Raw genomic sequence first — 22,261 nt, 5'->3', positions numbered from 1 at the left:
CCGCTGGTATCATTATAACATTAAGAAGCCGTCTAATATTCGACGTCATTGCCCGCCCTTCACAAATCCCTTCTGATTCTTCCCGATTATCTCCGGGACACACTCCTCTATTCGGGTGGCCAAGATCTTTTTGCCAGCAATTTAGCATCAACGTCCAATAGGGAAATTGGCCTGTACGATCCACAGCTCTCCGGGTCCTTGTCTCTCTTCAGGATGAGAGAGATTGATGCTTGTGATAGCATTGGGGGAAGCACTCCCAGCTCCTTGGACTCATTAAAAGCCTTGACCAGAAGCGGCCCAGTAGCCCACAAAGCCTTTTATAAAATTCCACTGGGAATCCATCAGGTCCCAGGGCCTTACCCGATTACATCACCCCCAATCCGTCTATCACCTCCCCGAGCCCAATTGGGCCCCCCAGAACTTCCACCAGCTCCTCATCTACCTTCGGGAACTCTAGCCTCTCCAGGAATTGATTCATTCGCTCCTCCCCGACTGGGGGTTCCGACTCATATAGTTGACTATAGAATTCACGGAACACATTGTTAACCTCCTCCAGGTCGTTCACTACCTTCCCCCTCATATCCTTTATTTTCCCTATTTCTCACGCCGCCTCCTGCTTCCTCAGCTGATGTGCCAGCAACCTGCTAGCTTTCTCCTCATATTCATATATTGCCCCTTTTATTCTCCTCAGATGTCCCTCCGCCTTACCTGTGGAAAGGAATCCAAATTCCATTTGGAGTCTCTGACACTCCCTCAGGAGCTCCTCATTCGGAGACTCCGCATACCTCCTGCCCACCTGTAAGATTTCTCCTACCTGGTTTATCACTGGGCTAAATCGCTGGCTTTGAAAGTAGACCAGGCTGGCCAGCAGCACGGTTCAATTCCCGTACCAGCCTCCCCAAACAGGTGCCGGAATGTGGCGACTAGGGGCTTTTCACAGTAACTTCATTTGAAGCCTACTTGTGACAATAAGTGATTTTCATTTCATCTCATTTCATTCACCTGTCCAGCTCTGCCCGTTCAGTCTTCTCCCTATGGGCCCGAATCGAAATACATTCCCCTCTAATAACCGCCTTCAATCCCTCCCACACCACCCCAGCTCTCCCATGTCGTTGTTCTTTATAAACCCCAGAATGGCCTCCCTCACTCATTCACAGATCTCGTCGTCCGCTAACAGCCCTGCATCTAATCTCCAGTGCGGGCGCTGGGACTTTCCTGTGCTTACCCGCAAGCCTATCCAATGCAGCGAGTGGCCTGGCACCACAATTGCTGTCCTCCACCTCTCCTTTTATCCAGTATAAAGAAATTAATCCTGGAGTATTCCTTGTGCACATGGGAGTAAAATAAATATTCCTTGCTCTGTGGCCTCTCAAATCTCCATGGATCAACCCCTCCAATGCGCTCCATGAACCCATTCTTTCACCACTGCTCATACCTTCCCTGGCCTAGAAATTGACCGCTCCATTCGCGTATCTAGGACCGTGTTGAAGTCACCCCCCATAACCAACTGGTGTGAGTCCAGGTCAGGGATCTTTCCGAGCACCTTCCTGACAAACGCGATATCATCCCAGTTTATAGCATATATATTTACCAACACCACTGCCATTCCCTCCAGTTTCCCGCTAACCATAATACATCTGCCTCCTGGGTCTATCTCTATCTTCCCTACCTCAAATGCCACTCTTTTGTCAATCAGGATGGCCACCCCCGTTGTTTTAAAGTCCAGTCCCGAATGGGATACCTGTCTGACCCATCCCTTCTTCAATCCAACTTGGTCCCCCAGATTCAAGTATGTCTCTGATAGGATGGCCACGGCCACTTTTAGCTGTCTCAAGTGTGCGAACATATGGGCCCTTTTGACCGCCCATTCAGTTCATGAACCAGTCCGGTTGGGGGGTGGGGCTCTTGACCCCCCTCCCCTGTTGATCAGCCATGACCTTTCCCAGGCCAGCCCTTAGCCCATGTCCTGCACCTCCCCTGGCCCGCCCCTCGGCAGCCATCGCCATCTGGTCTCCATCTCCAACCTCCTAAAAGTCCCCTAGACGTCAGCAATCCCCCCTTACTCTGTCTCTGTTCAGCTCTCCCCCCACTTTGCTCCCAGGAACCAGCTCTCCCAGCTAGCCTAGCGGCTCCCACCCCTGGCGCCCAGCATCCTACCACCTGCTGGATCCTCACCCCCTCCCCCCCCCCCCCCCACTCTTCACACAAGTTCTCAAAACAAACGCAACAAACACAGAAAGCAAACAAACAATCCTCCAAGGTCCAGAAGCAGAGGCCCACACCCCCTCCCTTTACAACATCTTATCAGTCCCATAAGTTAGGGGTTCGTTTAGCACACTGGGCTAAATCGCTGGCTTTGAAAGCAGACCAAGGCAGGCCAGCACAACGGTTCAATTCCCGTACCAGCCTCCCCGAACAGGTGCTGGAATGTGGCGACTAGGGGCTTTTCACAGTAACTTCATTTGAAGCCTACTTGTGACAATAAGTGATTTTCATTTCATTTTATTTTTCACCTTCAAACAGAGCCGAAAACATGAGAAGAAAAATCAAGCAGGATAAGAAAAAATGTTTTTGCATGCAAAAGCTCAAACATCTTTTCTTTTCTTTCCCCCTAGAACATCACAACTAAAAAATCTCTTTTACTGTACCTTGGTACATATAGCAACGGATCAAAATCAAACCAATCTGAGATCTCCTTCTTTTCCCGATCCCCGCAACTTAAGTTACAGTGAAAGGCTGAGATTTTAAAAATATAAATCAACACAAAACTTTTAACTCAGCCCACTCCCGTCCAGATTTTAAAGTCATTATGCCTCTGCCAGATTATTGTCCTTCATGAAGACCGCCATTTCTTCTGGCGAGCCAAAATATAGTTCCCGGATCTCGTAGGCCACCCAAAGACGGGCCGGGTAGAGCAGTCCAAATTTTATTCCCTTTGCATACAGGGTCGCCTTAACCTTATTAAAACTCGCCCCCGCTTTGCGAGATCTGCTCCCAAGTCTTGATACACCCGGATCTCAACATCTTCCCACATGCACCGTTTCGTGTGGCTGGCCCACCTTATAATGCGTTCCTTGTCCAGGAACCGATGCAGACTCACCACCATCGCCCTCGGGGGCTCACACCCCTGGGGCTTATGCATGAGCATCCTGTGAGCCCGGCCCACCTCTAAGGGCCTGTCGAACGCATCTGCCCCGAGCATCTTCTCCAGCATCTTCCCCACATACACCCGATCTCCCCTTTCCCTCTGGCAAACCGACGATCCGGATATTCGGCCTGCGATAACGATTCTCCAGGTCCTCCACCTTCTCCAACAGCCATTTCTGACGATCCTGTAGAATAATAATTTCCATTGCGATCGCAATGGACTGCTCCTCTTATACCGCTGTCAGCTCCTGCAACCTATGGATCGCCTGTCCCTGAGTCATTACTTTCTCCTCCACCCGGTCGACCAGCTCCTTAATCGAGGCCACCGCTCGGGTCAGGACTTCCACACACTCCTTACGGTGCCGGGTGAACTTCTTGTCCAAGTATTTAACCCACTGATCCATCGTCCATTGAGCTGGCGTGGTCGAACTTTGCTTCTCTGCCATTGCATCCACAAAACTCTGAAATTCACTCCCAAACAACTTTTGATTTATTCTGTTACGATTGTTTCTTGGGCCAAGTTCCATAAACTAGGGGTTGTCCTCTTCTCTTGCTTTATCTACTTATGTTGAAAAATTCCTGCGGAAATCCAGCTTAAAAGCTGTTAAAAAACCACTAAGAGTGGGAGCTGCTAAAAGTGCAACTGTTCATTCCATGGTTGACACCGGATGTCCTGTGACTCCACTTTCAAGGAGTTATGAACCTGAACCCCTAGATCTCTTTGTTCTATAACTCTCCTCAACTCCCTACCATTAACTGAGAAGGTCCTGCTCCGATTCAATCTGCCTTGATGCGCTTTAAGACTTCCAGCACCTCCTTCTCTGTAATATGTACACTCCTCAAAGCATCACTGATGTGTTGGGTAAGCTGGGTCTATGTGGACTGCGTTTGATGCAGTGTAGAGTGAGACAGGCTTCCAACACTTGAAGAGATACAACACGATTTTATTGAACAACTAACTATAATACATGCTTAACTGTGGGTTGACACTATGCTGACTTGACTGGAGACCTGAGGCTAACCTGACCAGACTAACTGACTACCACATGGTGTTTGTACTAGCTGCTGCTCACGAGCTCTGACTGTCTCAGAGGCTGGATCCCGAGAGAGCGGGAAAACTGGTGCCCTCTGGCTTTATAGTAGTCGTGTCCTGTCTGGTGATTGGCTGCTGTGTTCTGTGTGCTCACTGGTCATCCTGTGTGTCAATCACTGCCTGTCTGCACTCCATCATATACCTGGATGTATATTATGACATCTACCCCCCTTTTTAAAAATAAAAAATGTGTTCAGGTCAATAAATAATGAATATGTGTACAGGAACTTGACTATATACAGAATATGCTGATTTATATACATGGGAAGGTGCCTAGTGCAGATAGAGGGCAGATAAAATATGAGAAAAAAAACAATATCTACAGATGTCAAAACAATGAGATAACAAGGTAATGCAACATTCAGTCCATAAATTCAGTCTCTCTGGCAGGCGACGAATTCTGGTTGACCGCCTCAAGGGTGGGTCAGGGGCCGCCTGCACCTGAATGGGCGGGACTGCCTCCAATGCGGTGGTCGTAGATGTCGGTAGAATAACTGGCAGATCGGTGGCCTCGTGGAAGGGCGCGTCCTGAGGAAGCAGTGTGCGAGGTGGTACATCACGGTCGGGTGGCGGGCATGGAAGTCTGCGCAGTGGCCACCTGTGATGCCGGAGAAAGGAGCCATCAGGCATGCGAACGAGGAACGATCTGGGGGCCACTTGCTTAACCACCACAGCTGTGGCAGACCAGCCACCGTCAGGCAGCTGAACACAAACTCGGTCAGCAGGGGCCAGCTCGGGGAGATAGAACATAGAACATAGAACATAGAACGATACAGCGCAGTACAGGCCCTTCGGCCCACGATGTTGCACCGACATGGGAAGTCAAAAACTAAAGGCCATCTAACCTACACTATGCCATTATCATCCATATGCTTATCCAATAAACTTTTAAATGCCCTCAATGTTGGCGAGTTCACTACTGTTGCAGGTAGGGCATTCCACGGCCTCACCACTCTTTGCGTAAAAAACCTACCTCTGACGAGATCTGTGGCGTGGGCGTCGTACGTCGACTTTCATTGGGCCCGAGACTGCTGCATCCTCTGTATGACCGGGAAGTTGTCAAGACCCGGAAGGTGGATAGCCGGAACATTCGTTCGCAGTGTGCGGTTCATGAGGAGCTGCGCTGGGGACAGCCCAGTAGAGAGAGGGGTCGCTCTGTAGGCCAACAGCACCAGGTTGAAATCAGAACCCGATTCAGCAGCTTTGCATAACAGTCTTTTAACGATGTGGACCCCTTTTTCGGCCTTCCCATTCGACTGGGGGTACTGGGGGCTGGTTGTGACGTGCTGAAAGTTGTACAGCCGGGCAAAATCGGACCACTCCTGGTTGAAGAAACAGGGGCCGTTGTCACTCATCACCGTGAGTGGGATGCCATGCCGGGCAAATGTTTCCTTGCATGCCTTGATTACTGCCGCCGACGTGAGGTCAGACAGTCTGACCACTTCGGGGTAGTTGGAAAAGTAGTCCACCAGGAGGACATAGTCTTGGCCCTTGGCATGGAACAGGTCAACACCAACTTTGGACCATGGGGAGGTCACCATTTCATGCGGCTGTAGAGTCTCTTTAGGCTGGGCCGGCTGGAATTTTTGACACGTTGGGCAATTGAGGACTGTGTTGGCGATATCTTGGCTGATGCCTGGCCAATATACTGCCTCTCGGGCTTGGCGGTGACATTTTTTGATTCCCAGGTGACCCTCGTGGATTTGGCCGAGAACCAAATCTGACATGCTCTGTGGGACCACAATTCTGTTAAGCTTCATAAGGATGCCGTCTACCACCGTTAGATCGTCCTTGACATTATAAAACTAGGGACACTGCCCCTTTTACCACCCATTCGTGAGGTGCTGCATCACCTGCTGGAGCAGAGGATCCCTGGCCATCTCCTCACGAATTTGCACGACCCTCTCATCAATGGCTGGAAAGTTGGAGGCCCAGAATTGCACCTGCGTGTCTATTTGACAGACAAAGTCAGTCTGCTCACACGGTGTGGTGATAGATCTGGAGAGTGCATCGGCCACAATGAGCTCTGCCCGGGGTGTAGACCAGGTCGAAATCGTAGCGGCAGAGTTTGAGGAGGATACGTTGTAGCCGTGGCGTTATGTCATTGAGGTCTTTTTGGATGATGTGAACCAATGGCCTGTGGTCCGTCTCAACCGTGAATTTGGGGAGGCCATACACATAATCATGGAACTTGTCAATCCCTGTAAGGAGGCCCAGGCATTCTTTCTTAATCTGAGCGTATCGTTGCTCAGTGGGCGTCATGGCTGTCGAGGCATATGCAACTGGGGCCCAGGAGGAGGAGTCATCCCGTTGGAGGAGCACTGCCCCAATGCCAGCCTGGCTCGCGTCAGTGGATATAGAACATAGAACATAGAACGATACAGCGCAGTACAGGCCCTTCGGCCCTCGATGTTGCACCGACATGGAAAAAAACTAAAGGCCATCTAACCTACACTATGCCCTTATCATCCATATGCTTATCCAATAAACTTTTAAATGCCCTCAATGTTGGCGAGTTCACTACTGTTGCAGGTAGGGCATTCCACGGCCTCACCACTCTTTGCGTAAAAAACCCACCTCTGACCTCTGTCCTATATCTATTACCCCTCAATTTAAGGCTATGTCCCCTCGTGCTAGCCACCTCCATCCGCGGGAGAAGGCTCTCGCTGTCCACCCTATCTAACCCTCTGATCATTTTGTATGCCTCTATTAAGTCACCTCTTAACCTTCTTCTCTCTAACGAAAACAACCTCAAGTCCATCAGCCTTTCCTCATAAGATTTTCCCTCCATACCAGGCAACATCCTGGTAAATCTCCTCTGCACCCTTTCCAAGGCTTCCACGTCCTTCCTATAATGAGGCGACCAGAACTGTACGCAATACTCCAAATGGGGCCGTACTAGAGTTTTGTACAACTGCAACATGACCTCATGGCTCCGGAACTCAATCCCTCTACCAATAAAGGCCAACACACCATAGGCCTTCTTCACAACCCTATCAACCTGGGTGGCAACTTTCAGGGATCTATGTACATGGACACCGAGATCCCTCTGCTCATCCACACTACCATTAGCCAAATATTCCGCATTCCTGTTATTCTTTCCAAAGTGAATCACCTCACACTTCTCCACATTAAACTCCATTTTCCACCTCTCAGCCCAGCTCTGTTTCCTTGGCGGGATTGAAAAACGCCAGCACCGGGGCCTTGATGAGTTTCACCCTGAGCTCACGCCACTCTTGCTCATGAGCGGGTAGCCACTGGAAGTCCGTCGTTTTTTTACGAGATGGCAAAGGGCTGTGGTGTGTGACGCCAAGTTGGGGATGAACTTCCCAAGGAAGTTGACCATCCCTAGGAAGCAGAGGACCGCCTTCTTGTCCTCCAGGATCTTCATGGCATTGAACGCCGAGACCTTGTCTGCATCTGGCTGCACGTATTTCTGCGAAATGTGGTCGCCAAAGAATTTGATTTCTGATTGACCGAACGAGCATTTGGCTCTGTTGAGCTGGAGCCCATGCTCATGGATTCTGTGGAACACCCGCTTGAGGCGATCGATATGTTCTTCAGGCGTTGTGGACCAGATTATGACATCGCCGACGTACACTCGCACCCCCTCGATGCCCTCCATCATTTGTTCCATTATGCGGTGAACACCTCTGAGGCGGAGATGATGCCAAAGGGCGCTTGGGTGTAGCAGTAGCGACCGAACGGGGTATTGAATGTGCACAGCTTGCAACTGGACGCATCCAGCTGTATTTGCCAAAACCCCTTGGAGGCATCCAGCTTCGTGAGGGATTTGGCATGAGCCATCTCGCTGGTTAGCTCGTCTCGTTTAGGTATTGGGTAGTGTTCCCTGAGTATGTTACGGTTCAAATCTTTGGGGTCGATACAGTTCGAAGTTCCCCTGACGGCTTTTTGACACAAACCATGGAGCTAACCCATCCTGGAACTCCCTCCCTAACAGCATTGTGTGTGTACCTACACCTCATGGACTGCAGCGGTTCAAGAAGGTAACTCACCACCACTTTCTGAAGGGCAACTCGGGCTGGGCAATAAATACCGACCGAACCAGCAACACCCACATCCCGTGAAAGAATATTTAAAAATAAATAAATAAATTCTCTTTTACAATAAAATTGCTACTTGCAAATAAATCTTTAAACAGCTGAGACTGCAAGCAGCCATTTCTATACCTTCACATTGTTCATATTCATTATGTTGCCACAATCATCCATGTACTGCTTCAGGTCTCTCTCCTGTAACACAACCAACAACAAGCGACAGTGAGAGTTAAACCATCCGAGAACCTTCATTTTGGATGAGTTGTGTCTGATGGTGGATGCAGAGTTTTCCCGGATTATGAATGGAGAGATTAAATCCATTGGGGTTAAAATCTGCATAATATGGTTGATATTGAGGTTGGGCTCAGTTTTTGGTGACCAGGACAGCAGCTGATATAAAAGGGAATCAAAGATCTTCTGCAAGTATATAAATAATAAAAGGGGGTTAAAAGAAAGAGTAGGGCCGATTCAGGATAAAATAGGGAACTTGCATGTTGAGGCAGAAAAAGAGCAGAGGTATTAAGCAAATACTTTACATCTGTCTTTTCAAGGAAAGAGGATGCTACCCGAGGTGAGAGGAGGTCAACAAAAGCTGAAAATACTGAACAATCTCAGCAGTTCTGACAGTGTCTGTGGAGAGAGAACAGAGCTAATGTCTCGAGTCTGGATGGCTCTGTCAATGCTTTGTCAGAGAGTCATCCAGACTGGAAACGCCAGCTACTTTCTCTCTCTACAGATATTGTCAGACATGCTGAGATTGGCCAGTATTTTCAGTTTTTGTTTCAGATTCCAGCATCTGCAGTCATTTCTTTTATCATCATTTATGAGAGAGGAGGTAACTGGGATACTCGAATAATTTACAATTGAGAGAGAGGAGGGGTGAGATAGGCTATCTTTACTTAAAATTGATAAGATACCAGAACCTTGGGATAGTCTCGAACTTCAAAAAAGACATAAACGTGTGGGCTAATTAGGCAGACAAGTGGCAGGTGAGGTTCAATGCAGGAAAGCGTGAGGTGATTCATTTTGGCAGGAAGAATATGGAAAGACAGTGTAAAATAAAGGGAGAAACTCTAAAGGAACCTCGGCGTACATGTACCTAAGTCATTGAATATGACAGGACATGTTGAGAGAGCAGTTAATGAAGCATATAGTATCTTAGACCTTATTAATTGAAGCACTGAGTACATGAGTGAGGAGGTTATCTCAAAGCTTGAGCCCGATGGGACATGAGGACGCAAGGGTGCCCAGGTGTGTGGTGGACTGCTGCTTGAGCACACGCGCCTGCTCAGACAGAATTTCACATTGGCCCCAATCCCACCCCTCTCCCCTTCACACAATACTGTCTCTCCCCCTCAAAACAGCAAATTAAAACTCCACATCAATCTGGGAGAGATTTCACCAATTGCATTCTCTTACCAAATATTCAAAGACCAACGTTAGTGATTTCTCCGTGTGGATGATGTCATGTAGCGTGACAATGTTGGCATGTTTAAGTTCCTTCAGTAAGGACACTGTAATCAGAAAGATAATATAAATAATCACACACCACCGGCACAGATTATTCCTCCCCCCGCCCCTCAAGGTGAAAATCGGTTCTTATATACTTCAGAATAATACCCTTGCCTTTCCCAATGAGAATCAGCTGCTCTTGCTGTGGGTGCACTTCATAGTGACAGGATTGGACCACCGTTCCTGCGCCGTTCCTTCACTGTTGCTGGGTCAACATCCTGGAACTCCCTCCCTAACAGCACTGTGGGTGCTGGTTTAGCTAAAGGGTCTGGTTTAGCTCACTGGGCTAAATCGCTGGCTTTTAAAGCAGACCAAGCAGGCCAGCAGCACGGTTCGATTCCCGTACCAGCCTCCCCGGACAGGCGCCGGAATGTGGCGACTAGGGGTTTTTCACAGTAACTTCATTGAAGCCTACTCGTGACAATAAGTGATTTTCACTTTCATTTTTCACCCCAGGGGCTACAGCGGTTCAAGAAGGAAGCTCACCACCACCTTCTGAAGGGCAACTATGGATGGGCAATAAATATAGGCCTAACCAGCGTTAATGAATTAAAATTCCTACCACTAATCTTTTCATTTTCTGTCCTCAGGGTTCACCTGAGAGTTGCTCCTCTTCCTAATTCCTTCCTCTCAACAAACATGTCATCTGTATACTCCACTCACTGCTACTCCAGCCCATTCATTCCGTTGATTTCCTTTCAAATTGCACCGGATGATTACACAATGCCTCTTACTATCACTGCTTTCAGTAAAAGCTCCATACATTTCAGCTCAGTATTAACCAGCACTTCAAACTGTTACAGTAGTGCGCGGTCAATTTCAGCCCCACTCATCCCGTTGTCACAATACAAGTGAATTAACCAATTATTCTCATAAAAATACCCAAAGTCTTTGGCCCTTGACTGCCCAGTAATTACAGTCACCAGGTTTGTAAGTCAAAACACAATTACTGTTTATTTATAACAAGAATAAAGATGAAATATGCAGTAAATACAACTGGATAACACGTAAGCTAACACTAATACTCCCCCCACCTGTAACTGTCCCATTCTCTACCCACACACACAAGACAGACAAACACAGAGGGGGAAAGGGGTGAAAATAATAAGGATGAAGGTCGAAAGTTACGAGTCTTTGCTTCCAATGGTGGTTCTTTAGTTCTTTAGCACGCTTTCCTCACAGCACACTTGTTGATCAAAGTGCAGCTGCCAGTGGTCTTCCTTGCACAAACATTCATTCAGTGGCCCAGCAGGTTAGAACATTTTGTACTGACAGACAGGAGGCTTTCTGGAGAGATGCTTTATTTCTTATCAGGCTGGGCCTTCAACTCGAGGTTCACATTCAGGCCTATTTCTTTCTTGAGACACTTTAACGCACATCAAACTCTGCTTTCAGCGCATGGTTTGGCTTCAGGCCTCTGAAGCCTCCAGAGAACGGATCCCCAACTTCCTGGAGAGAGAGTCAGCCCTCACAGAGGCCTTATGAAGAGAGTTTAACTGGATCTTTTGGGAAGGAATTAATTAGAACCCTCCGTCGAAGCTGCAGAATCAAAAGTGAAACCAAACTGGAACCGCGGGACTCTGAGAACATTTGAGTGGAATAATATCCAAATACCACCTGTTACCTGGCAGAGCACAGCCCTCTGGGCCCATTCTTTTGTCACCAGCCAAATAAACGAAACTGATGTCAGCCAGTCTGTAATCACCAGTTTCAACCAGTACAACCTTCTGGAATCTTCTATTTGAATTAAAGGCTTCTTGCCTGAAGGTGACATGTCCAATTACCATCCATGGATCAACCCTTTGTAAGAGTCCTTCCTGTTTGTTCTTGTTTATTTCCTATTTATTCCCCTATTTCCCCTTTCTTTTACTTTTCCCGTTACGTTTTTGATCCATGGATGATTTATGGACATGTGTCTTTAAGGCAGCCTGTATCTTTAATCCAAGCAGAAGGAAGCAGTGACCTGAGCCTTTAATTCAAACAGAAGTCTGTGATAGTTTAAATTGATGATTGACTATTGACAGAGATTGGCTGGGACTCAATTTGATTGATTTGGCTGGTGGCCAATGAATTGGACCAAATGGCTGTGCACTGCCAGGTAATAGGTGGTGATTGGATCTGATCCCACTGGAATGTTGTCAGAGTTAAAGGCCTGAGTTTTGATTTTGGTTTGACCCTTGGCAGCTGAGAGAGAAGCCCAACTCTCTCTGCTCTCCGCTTTTCTCCAAAAAGGCTGTGTTTCTGAACCGACATAAAGCCTGGATGAATTTATATACAGGGGAACCATTACAGACTGTGCCAGTAGAATCCACAACTGACCTACTCTCTCTGCAGAAAATGTAGAGGCCTGGAAATCAACCACAAACTAAAAGCAGAGTTTGATGTGAAACAAAGGGGCCTCGCCAGGAAAAGCTCGGAGTATATTTGTAAACTACAGAGAAGATCATTACAGGCTACAAGCCAAGGACTTTGATCAACCAGCGTGCTATTAGGAAAGCGAGCTCAAGAACCACCGTTGGAAACAAAGAATCTCGGCCGGATTCTCCGATTCTGCGGCAATGTCCACAGGATCCGTCTAGTTTTATGACCAGAAAGTCAGCGCTGCCGCCATACCGATCCTCCGCGCAGAGGGGGCTAGCAGCCGCTATGCATAAAGCCCCTGGCTTTACCTACAGATACAGCCGCAGAATGGCGGGGTCCATGGCCACGCATCCGCATGGCAACGGCCTGCGGCAGCCGCACCGTACAACACGGCTCTGGCGGACCTTACCTGCCAAAAACTGCTCGCCGTAAACCCCCCTCGCAACCCCCAGACCACCCCCCACCAGTCCCCCCACTGCCAGCGGAACGCCTCCACCTCCCCCCGCCCTGACTCTGGCGGAGCTGGACACAGTCCGCAGTCCCCATGAGAGGTCCACGAAAGTTGTGAGGACACGTGACCCACGTCGTTGGGGACTCGGCCCATCAGGGACAGAACATTGGGGGAGGTCCTGAGGCCATCCCGACGATGTGCAGCATACTCCTCGAGTACACTGTATTTGAGGGGGTGCAGCATCGGAAAAATGGCGCCGTCCCCAATTCCAGCATAAAAACACATTCTCCGGCCAATCGCTAAACGTGATTTCAGTGTCGGCGATCAGAGAATCCAGCTCTCTATCTTTTGACCTTCATCCTTATTATCTTTTCCCTTTCCTCTCTTCTGTGTTTGTCTGTTGTGTGTGTGTGTGTGTGTATAGAGTTTGGGACAGTTAAAGAGGGTAATGTAGTAAGTATTAGTTGTTGTTTTTCAGTTGTATTTACTGCATATTTCATGATAGTTCTTGATATAAATAAACAGTAATTGTGTTTCAACTTACAAACCTGGTGACTGTAATTCTTGGGCAATCAAGGGCCAAAGACTTTTGGAATTTTTATAAGAATTATTGGTTAATTTATTTGTGTTGTAACTTCAGGGCATGTGGGGCTGGAATTGATCGCGCACTTGCCCAGGATGGTGTAACACCACAAACTAAAAGAAAGTGGAAATAAGGGAATAAACAATGAAAAAGCAGTAAGGACCCTTACATAAAGAAGAAGCATACAAATTGACTAAGATAAACAATAGATTTAAGGATTGGGAGCAGTTTAGAATTCAGTAAACGAGGACAAAGGAATTTATCAAGAAGGGAAAAATAGAGTACAAGAGTAAGTTTGCAGGGAACATAATCTGACAGTAAAGGTTTTGCTGCAATTTTCTACACACCTCTCCCAAGGTGTACTCTTACCTTCCCGAATGGCCGTACAAGGTGCTCCCTCCTCGTGTTCTAACCGAATCTCTTTCAATGCGACCAGATTATCAGTGAGTTTGCTCCTCCCCTTGTAAACTGTTGCATATGTTCCCTGCAAAGAACATAGTTATCAGACTTCGGCAGCAAACAGAACTTAACACACAACTGACTGTACAGCAAGCAACAAAAAGGCTACAATAATGAATCTATCATCCAAGAGTTTCACAGAAAAACAAAGACAATGGGCGAATTCTCAGACCCCCCCCCCCCCCCCCCCCCCCCCCGCCGGGCTGGAGAATCACCGGGGGGGGGGGGGAGGGGGGGCGGCATGAATCGGATTCTCCGGCGCCGGTTTTTCAGCGGGGGTGGGAATCTCGCCGTGCCAGTTGGGGGCCGTTGGCCGTTATAAGGTTTATAAGATGATCAGGGGAATAGATAGAGTAGACAGTCAGAGACTTTTTCCCCGGGTGGAACAAACCATTACAAGGGGACATAAATTTATGGTGGAAGTTATGGGGGGGATGTCAGAGGTAGGTTCTTTACCCAGACAGTAGTGGGGGCATGGAATGCACTGCCTGTGGAGGTAGTTGAGTCAGAAACATTAGGGAACTTCAAACGGCTATTGGATAGGTACATGGATTATGGTAGAATAATGGAGTGTAGACTAATTTGTTCTTAAGGGCAGCACAGTAGCATTGTGGATAGCACAATTGCTTCACAGCTCCAGGGTCCCAGGTTCGATTCCCGTCTTGGGTCACTGTCTGCACATCCTCCCCATGTGTGCGTGGGTTTCCTCTGGGTGCTCCGGTTTCCTCCCACAGTCCAAAGATGTGCAGGTTAGGTGGATTGGCCATGATAAATTGCCCTTAGTGTCCAAAATTGCCCTTAATGTTGGGTGGGGTTACTGGGTTATTGGGATAGGGTGGAGGTGTTGACCTCGGGTAGGGTGCTCTTTTCAAGAGCTGGTGCAGACACGATGGGCCGAGTGGCCTCCTTCTGCACTGTAAATTCTATGGTAATCTATGATTAATCTAGGACAAAGATTGGGCACAACATTGTGGGCCGAAGGGCCTGTTCTGTGCTGTATTTTTCTATGTTCTATGTAATGGAGGCAGCACATGAGATTGGAGGGTGCATCAGTGTCGTCACCGATTTGTAACAATCACCGGTTTGCCCCGGGCGGCCTGTATGGGGGCTATAAGGGATGGCGGCGGGCAGGGATTGAGAGATTTGGGGACCTATTCATTCAGGAGAGTTTCCTGACCTTGGAGGCATTAGAGGAGGAGTTTGAGTGCCAGGCGGGAACGGGTTTCGGTACTTACAGGTACGGGATTTTGTCCGGAGTCAGATTCCAAGCTTCACTCGCCTCCCACTGAGGGGGTTATAAGATAAGGTGATGTCAAAAACAGAGGTTAGAGAGGGGAGGGTCTCGGAAATATATAAGTGTTATGGGTCCAGGTTTACAGAACCCCGAAGTGTTTCATAGCGGTCTTTCCTTTTCCTCTCTATCGCTATCCCTTTCTTTTTTTCTTTCTTCTCTCTCCTTTTCTTTTTCTCTCATTGCATATTCAAGCTGCTTTAATTCTTTTTCATGTTCAAATTGCTTAATCTGCAATTGGAGCTTTGCCATTTCTAATGAGTCAGACTGTATCTCAGGCAAATTTAAATGCTCAGATACCACGGAAAGTACCTCATCTTTTCTCATTTTGCCAGGCAATGTTAACTGCAATGTTTTTGCCAAATCTAACAGTCTAGTTTTAGTCTCTGTCCATAAGGTATTGCGTCTGACCGTCTCCACCCCCAAAAACTTATGAGCCTCTGAAAGAGCCATTGTCCACAACACACCCCCTACTTAAACTAGAATACCACACCTGAAAAGCAACCACAATATGCTCACCCCTCACCCCTCAATGTCTTTAAGTTCGTTAAGCCAATCCAATCAACAGACTTTTATCCCGGACGAGCCCCCAATTGTTATCAGTCCAGATTTACAGAACCCCAAAGTGTTTCATGGAGTTCAACCGACCCACAATTTTTAATAGATTGTGGTGTGGGAAGCACACAGTGTACTCTCCAGGTGTGATGCAGCAGAAATGGACAAGTGGGTTTTTAAAACAAAACGATGTTTATTCTATGAACTCAAGTTAACCTTTTAAAAACAAACATTGAATATCTTAACACCCATTACTTCAAAGTTAACCTCAAAAGACTGCAACACTAAATAATTCTTCAAACTGTTCCTTTAAACATCCAAAAGACTTCAAACCTTCAAAAATAGGAGCACATTTGGTTACATTCAATATATTTATAGTCTTTGGATTGCAGAAATCAACAGGCCAACTCTGTACTTCTTCCTGCAGCTCACAGCAAAACAGACACTCCCAACTGCGTTCTCAAACTGAAACTCAAAAAGCAGAAGTGAGCTTAGCTCCCCCCACCCTCTGACATTACTTCAGTAATATGATCAGCTCCATTTCTTAAAGGTACATTGCTTAAACATCTATTTCTTAAAGGTATTCTCACATGACACAAGGAGTTGATGGAGTGGGAAGGGGCCCCTATCAGGGAAGTGAAGAGGAAGTGGGAAGAGGAGCTGGCTGGGGAGATAGAATTCGAGCTGTGGGAAAAAGCCCTGAAGACAATCAATTAATCCTTGTTGTGTGCCAGACTTAGCTTGATCCAGTTCAAGGTGGTCCACAGGGCCCACATGACAGTAGCCAGGATGAGCAGGTTCTTTGAGGAGGTGGAGGACAGATGTGGGCGGTGTGGGGGTAGCCTGGCAAATCATGTACATATGTTTTGGGCTTGTCCGAAGTTGAGGGGATTCTGGCAGGGATTTGCATACGTTACGTCAGAGGTCCTGGAAGGAAGGGTAAGAGACCAAAACTGGCAATACTTGGGGTATCGGAAGATTTGGGGGCCAAGGGAGGCCGATGTCCTGGTCTTCGCCTCCCTGGTGGCCCAGAGATGGATTTTGCTGGGATGGAGGGACTCGGAACCCCCGAAGTCAGGAGTGTGGGTCAGCGACATGGCAGGGTTTCTCAGTCTGGAGAAAATTAAATTTGCTTTGAGAGGATCAATTGAAGTGTTCGCCCTGAGATGGTAGCCGTTCATAGACTACTTCAAGGAAAATTGAACGTCAGCAGTAAGAGGGGTGGGGGGGAGGAAAACAGGCGGAATGGCAATGTTATAACGGGACAGAGAATATAGTTTACAGGCAGCTAGGGAATAGAGTGGGGAGGGTAGGGGTTGTTGCTCTGTAGGTTGTTTTTCTTTACTTTCTTTGCATGTGTCGGCCCGCGCGGTTGTTTAAGGGATGTTAATGTGTTAAACTCTGAAAATTACAAATGCCTCAATAAAAAATTTTCTAAAAAAAAAGAGAAAAGGATTTGTGCAACACAATAACTGGTTTCTTGCTTACCTCTCCGAGTTTATCCAATTTGATATATGTTTCCAGTTTTCCAAACCCAATTTCTGACTGGAAATGAAAGAATAATACTTTAGTCTTTGTTTGTGAACCAGCCTACTTTAATATTCCACACAAAATCTAAAATTCCCAACTTCAGAATGCAATCCCTATGTTTTGATCTGGTAATGAACAGTCAAGGATTTGGCGGCACTGCGAGATATTTTGTGTTCGGCATCATCACTTCCTGTGTTGTGAAAACTCTCAGTTCCATTCTTCTCCTGATCAAAAGCAAAGTCCACTGAATGAAACCTGGACAGCCTGTCCCTTCACTGGACAGCTACGTCGCTTAGCTGCTCTGTATTTTCAGCATTTGGAGTCATTTGTTAGTCTTTCCCAGCTTAGAGACAGCAGTTACACAGCAGATCTTTCAGCACAAACAAAAAACAGAAAATACCGGATAATCTCAGCAAGTCCAAGAGAAAAATGGGAGTCATCTGGATAACCCTTTGTCAAAGCATTCAAACCACTGATCATTCAACCCGCCTGGCTAGTATAGTACTTATGAGTTCACATGATCCCATTTTGCTTCTGTTTTACCATCAGTAAAAGTGACAGTGGAGTTGACAAATTGTGGTAAAATTCCGGCTGCTTGGGGCAGCAAACCGATCATTCACAACTCCTCAGGCTTATACAGAATGGTTAGAATCTCACAATGGTAACACCACAGGAGGCCATTTGACCCATGATGTCTGCACCAGCTCGCCGAAGGAACAACTTACCCAATGCCATTCCCCCATCTACTCCCCATAACCCTCCACATTTGTACTTTTCAGGGAACAGTCAAATTCCATCTTGAAAGCATCGACAGAAACTGTCAGTATACTCCAGATCCGAACAACTCGCTGTATGCATCTGTCTCCACCACACTCTCAGACAGTACAGTACATGAGTCACAGAAAGTTGTTTGACAGGTGCAACAGGTGATTAAGAAGGCGAATGGAATTTTGTCCTTCATTGCTAGAGGGATGGAGTTTAAGACTAGGGAGGTTATGCTGCAATTGTATAAGGTGTTAGTGAGGCCACACCTGGAGTATTGTGTTCAGTTTTGATCTCCTTACTTAAGAAAGGACGTACTGGCACTGGAGGGTGTGCAGAGGAGATTCTCTAGGTTAATCCCAGAGCTGAAGGGGTTGGATTATGAGGAGAGGTTGAGTAGACTGGGACTGTACTCGTTGGAATTTAGAAGGATGAGGGGGGATCTTATAGAAACATATAAAATTACGAAGGGAATAGATAGGATAGATGCGGGCAGGTTGTTTCCACTGGCGGGTGACAGCAGAACTAGGGGACATAGCCTCAAAATAAGGGGAAGTAGATTTAGGACTGAGTTTAGGAGGAACTTCTTCACCCAAAGGGTTGCGAATCTATGGAATTCCTTGCCCAGTGAAGCAGTTGAGGCTCCTTCATTAAATGTTTTTAAGGTATAGATAGTTTTTTGAAGAATAAAGGGATTAAGGGTTATGATGTTCGGGCCGGAAAGTGGAGCTGAGTCCACAAAAGATCAGCCATGATCTCATTGAATGGTGGAGCAGGCTCGAGGGGCCAGGTGGCCTACTCCTAGTTCTTATGTTCTTATTCCAGATCCTAACTATTCGCTGCGTGAATCTATGTCCACCACACTCACAGGCAGTACATTCCAGATCCGAACCACTCGCTGTGTGAATCTGTCTGCATCACATTCTCAGATAGGACAGTCAAGATCCCCTACGTGTGTGTTGAAAGTGTGTGTGTGACTGTGAGAAAGTGTGTGAGATGGTGTGTGTGAGAGGATGAGAGAGAGTGGCCGCGATTTTCCAAAATCCCGGGTAAGTGTTGACGCCGGCGTCAAAACCGGTGCGAGCGACGCCTCCAGGCCTCCAGGCCCAGTCATTCTCCCCTTCCTCAGGGGCTAGAATGGCACCGGAGTACTGTGCACTGCTCCGACGCCGAAAGCCATCATCGCGGGTCCGCGCATGCGCTCCACGACTGTCTCCGTGCCGGCCCCCGGGCAACATGGCGGAGTTCTACAGGGGCCCGGCACGGAGAAAAATAGGCCACCCCCAGAATGAGCGCGACCGCCGATCGGTAGCCCCCAATTGCGGGCCTGGCTACCGTGGAGGTCCCCGCTACCCCCTGAGTCGGATCCCTTCACCCCCCAACCAGGACGGCCCCCGCAGCCAGAAAGCCCAGGTGCTGCCAGGTGCGACCATATGTAAACCATGCCGGCGGGACTCGGCAGAACTCGGCGGGCACTCGGCCTGTCGAGCGCGGAGAATAGCCGCGGGGGCTGCTTTCAATAGCCCCCGATCAGTACTGCGGTGGTCGCCGGAGAATCGGAGGCCCGGCGGCAGAGCGGCGTGGTGGGATTCTCGCCCCCCCCCCTCGGCGATTCTCCGATCTGGCACAGGCTCGGAAAATCCCCGCCAGTGTGTTTATGAGAGTGTGTGGGTGTGAGCAAGTGCGTGTGTAGAGTGTGAGTGTGTGTGCATGTGTGTGAGAATGAGAGTGAGTTTGTGGACGTTTCATAGAATTTACAGTGCAGAAGGAGGCCATTCGGCCCATCGAGTCTGCACTGGCTCCTGGGAAGAGCACCCTACCCAAGGTCAACACCTCCACCCTATCCCCATAACCCAGTAACCCCACCCAACATCTTTGCACATCTTTGGGTTGTGGGGGTGAAACCCCCGCAGACATGGGGAGAATGTGCAAACTCCACACGGACAGTGACTCAGAGCCGGAATTCGAACCCGGGTCCTCAAGCGCTGAAGACCCAGTGTTAACCACTGTGCCACATGCTGCCCCCGACGTGAATGAGTGAGTTTGTGCGTGAGTGAATTTGTGTGTGTGAGTTTGTGTGTGTGTGAGTTTGTGCAAGAATGTGAGTTTGTGCCCGTAGATGTGTGTGTGTTTGCGTGTATTTGTGCATGTGTGTGAGTTTGAGCACGTGTATATATGAATGAGTTTGCCCGTGGGTGCATGAGCTTGTGCAAGTTTGTGTGAGTCAGTTTATGCATGCGCATGTGAGTTTGTGCATGCATGTGTGTGTGTGCATTTGTGCATGTGTGTGTAAGTTTGTGCGTGTGTATGTATGCATGAGAGTGAGTTTTTGTGCATGAGTGAGTTTGTGCATGTGTGTGTGAGTTTGTGTGTGTGAGTTGTGCAGGTGTATGAGTTTGTGCATGTGCATGTGTGAGTGAGTTTGTGCATGTGTGTGTGAGTTTGTGTGTGTGAGTTGTGCAGGTGTATGAGTTTGTGCATGTGCATGTGTGAGTGAGTTTGTGCATGTGTGTGTGTGTGTGAGTGTTTGTATGTGTGTTTGAATGCGTGTGTGTGCGTTTGTGCATTTGGGAGTTCATGCAGGTGTGAGAGTGTGTGTGTATATGTGTGAGTTTGTGCATGTGTGAGTGTGCGAGAGTGCTTATGTGTATGAGCGTGTGAGTGTTTGTGAGTTTGAGGGGGAGGTTGTGTCTGTGTGTTTGTGTACATGAGTGTGTGAGTGAGTTTGTGCCTATGTGACTGAGTTTATATATGTGTGTTTATGTGCATGTGTGAGAGTTTATGCGGGTGAGAAATTGTACGTGCAAGAGTGAGTTTGTGCATGTGTGTTTGTGTGTGTGAGTGTGTGAGTTTGTAAATGTGTGTTTGAGGTGGAGCGTGTACCTGTACATGTGAGGTTGAGTGTGTACGTGTGAGTGACTTTCTGCGTGTATGAGTGAGTTTGTGTGTGAGGTGGTGTACAGGTGTGTGTAAGCTTGTGTCAGGTGTGAGAGTTTGTGTACGTGTGTGAGTTTGTACGTGTGTGAGAATTTATACATTTGTGAGAGTCTGTGCCTGTGTGAGAGTGTATGCGTGTGTGAGAGTTTGTACATGCAAGAGTGAGTTTGTGCATCTGTTTGTGCATGTGAGTGAGTGTGTAAATTTGTGAGTTTGTGAGTGTGTGTGAGGTTGTGTGTGCGAAGCTATATATGTGAAGTTGAGTGTGTACGTGTGAGTGAATGTCTGCGTGTGTGAGTGAGTTTGTGTGTGTGAGGTTGTGTACAGGTGTGTGTGAACTTGTGTACAGATGTGTGTGAGCTTGTGTGCATGTGTACGCAACACTGACACACAACAATGGCACACGGTACACAACACTTGAACACAACATGGTACACAACGTGACACACAACACTTGCAGACAGTGCACAACATTGACACACAAAGTGGTACACAATGCGACACAACACTGGCAGACAGTACACAACACTGAAACACAAAGTGGTACACAACGCGACACACAACACTGGCAGACAATACACAAAACTGAAACACAAAGTGGTACACAGCGCGACACACAACACTGGCAGACAGTACACAACACTGAAACACAAAGTGGTACACAACGCGACACACAACACTGGCAGACAATACACAAAACTGAAACACAAAGTGGTACACAATGCGACACACAACACTGGCAGACAGTACACAACACTGAATCGCAACATGGTACACAATGCGACACACAACACTGGCGTATGCTGCTTGTTAACAATGCATTCATATGAAGGTGTGATACCCTCTGGACCAATCTGCAGCCCAGAAGAATTGACTGAGTTGATTATTATTCTAGCTACAGTGCTGACTCCCAGCTGGGTGCCACTTCCACCAGATCAACTCTCATTCCAAACACCTCCAGCATTCTTCGTGCTCTGGGAATTTCAGCTGGCCATTCTGTGTGAGTTACTCATTGCAGGCTGTGCTTTCCCAGGAGTTAGACAGCCCATTGTAGAAAGGGTGTTTCTGTCCTTGCACTCAGTCATGCACAAAGCAACTTGCATGTGTTCTCAGAGTGAGGTTCTTCCAGGTCTCTAGTCTGTCACCAGGGGCTGAGAGCTTGAGGGGTCAACCATTCCACATCAAGTGTGGCTCACCAAGAGTCTCTCCCAATCTTACCGCTGCCATTAGCGTGTTTGGAAGGATTTGCAGGTTGACATTCGGCCTGTTTGAAACGCACCTCCCTTGGCTGTCAAGTCCCAGGGGTGGGACTCATAGAATTAGAATTTACAGTGCAGGAGGCCATTCGGCCCATCGAGTCTGCACCGGCTCTTGGAAAGAGCACCCTACCCAAGGTCAACACCTCCACCTTATCCCCATAACCCCACCCAACACTAAGGGCAATTTTGGACACTAAGGGCAATTTATCATAGCCAATCCACCTAACCTGCACACCTTTGTGACTGTGGGAGGAAACCGGAGC

General features: G+C 47.8%; 1 protein-coding gene across 2 annotated transcripts in view; it reads right to left on the bottom strand.

Annotated features, from left to right (window-relative positions):
- LOC119973205 (cyclin-dependent kinase 16-like) overlaps positions 1-22,261 on the bottom strand; it is a 202,691-nt gene that overhangs the window by 130,928 nt on the left and 49,502 nt on the right. For both annotated transcript variants that reach the window (XM_038810858.1, XM_038810859.1), the window contains exons 4-7: positions 16,999-17,055; positions 13,575-13,689; positions 9,718-9,812; positions 8,431-8,493 (exon numbers count right to left, since the gene is read on the bottom strand). In XM_038810858.1, the coding sequence (XP_038666786.1) occupies positions 8,431-8,493; positions 9,718-9,812; positions 13,575-13,689; positions 16,999-17,055 (330 nt within the window). The remainder of the gene's footprint in view (positions 1-8,430; positions 8,494-9,717; positions 9,813-13,574; positions 13,690-16,998; positions 17,056-22,261) is intronic.

Source organism: Scyliorhinus canicula, chromosome 11 (genome assembly GCF_902713615.1).
Source record: "Scyliorhinus canicula chromosome 11, sScyCan1.1, whole genome shotgun sequence".
Taxonomy (NCBI): Eukaryota; Metazoa; Chordata; class Chondrichthyes; order Carcharhiniformes; family Scyliorhinidae; genus Scyliorhinus; species Scyliorhinus canicula.
Note: the sequence above shows the minus strand (reverse complement) of the source record. Positions and strands in the feature narration are given on the sequence as shown.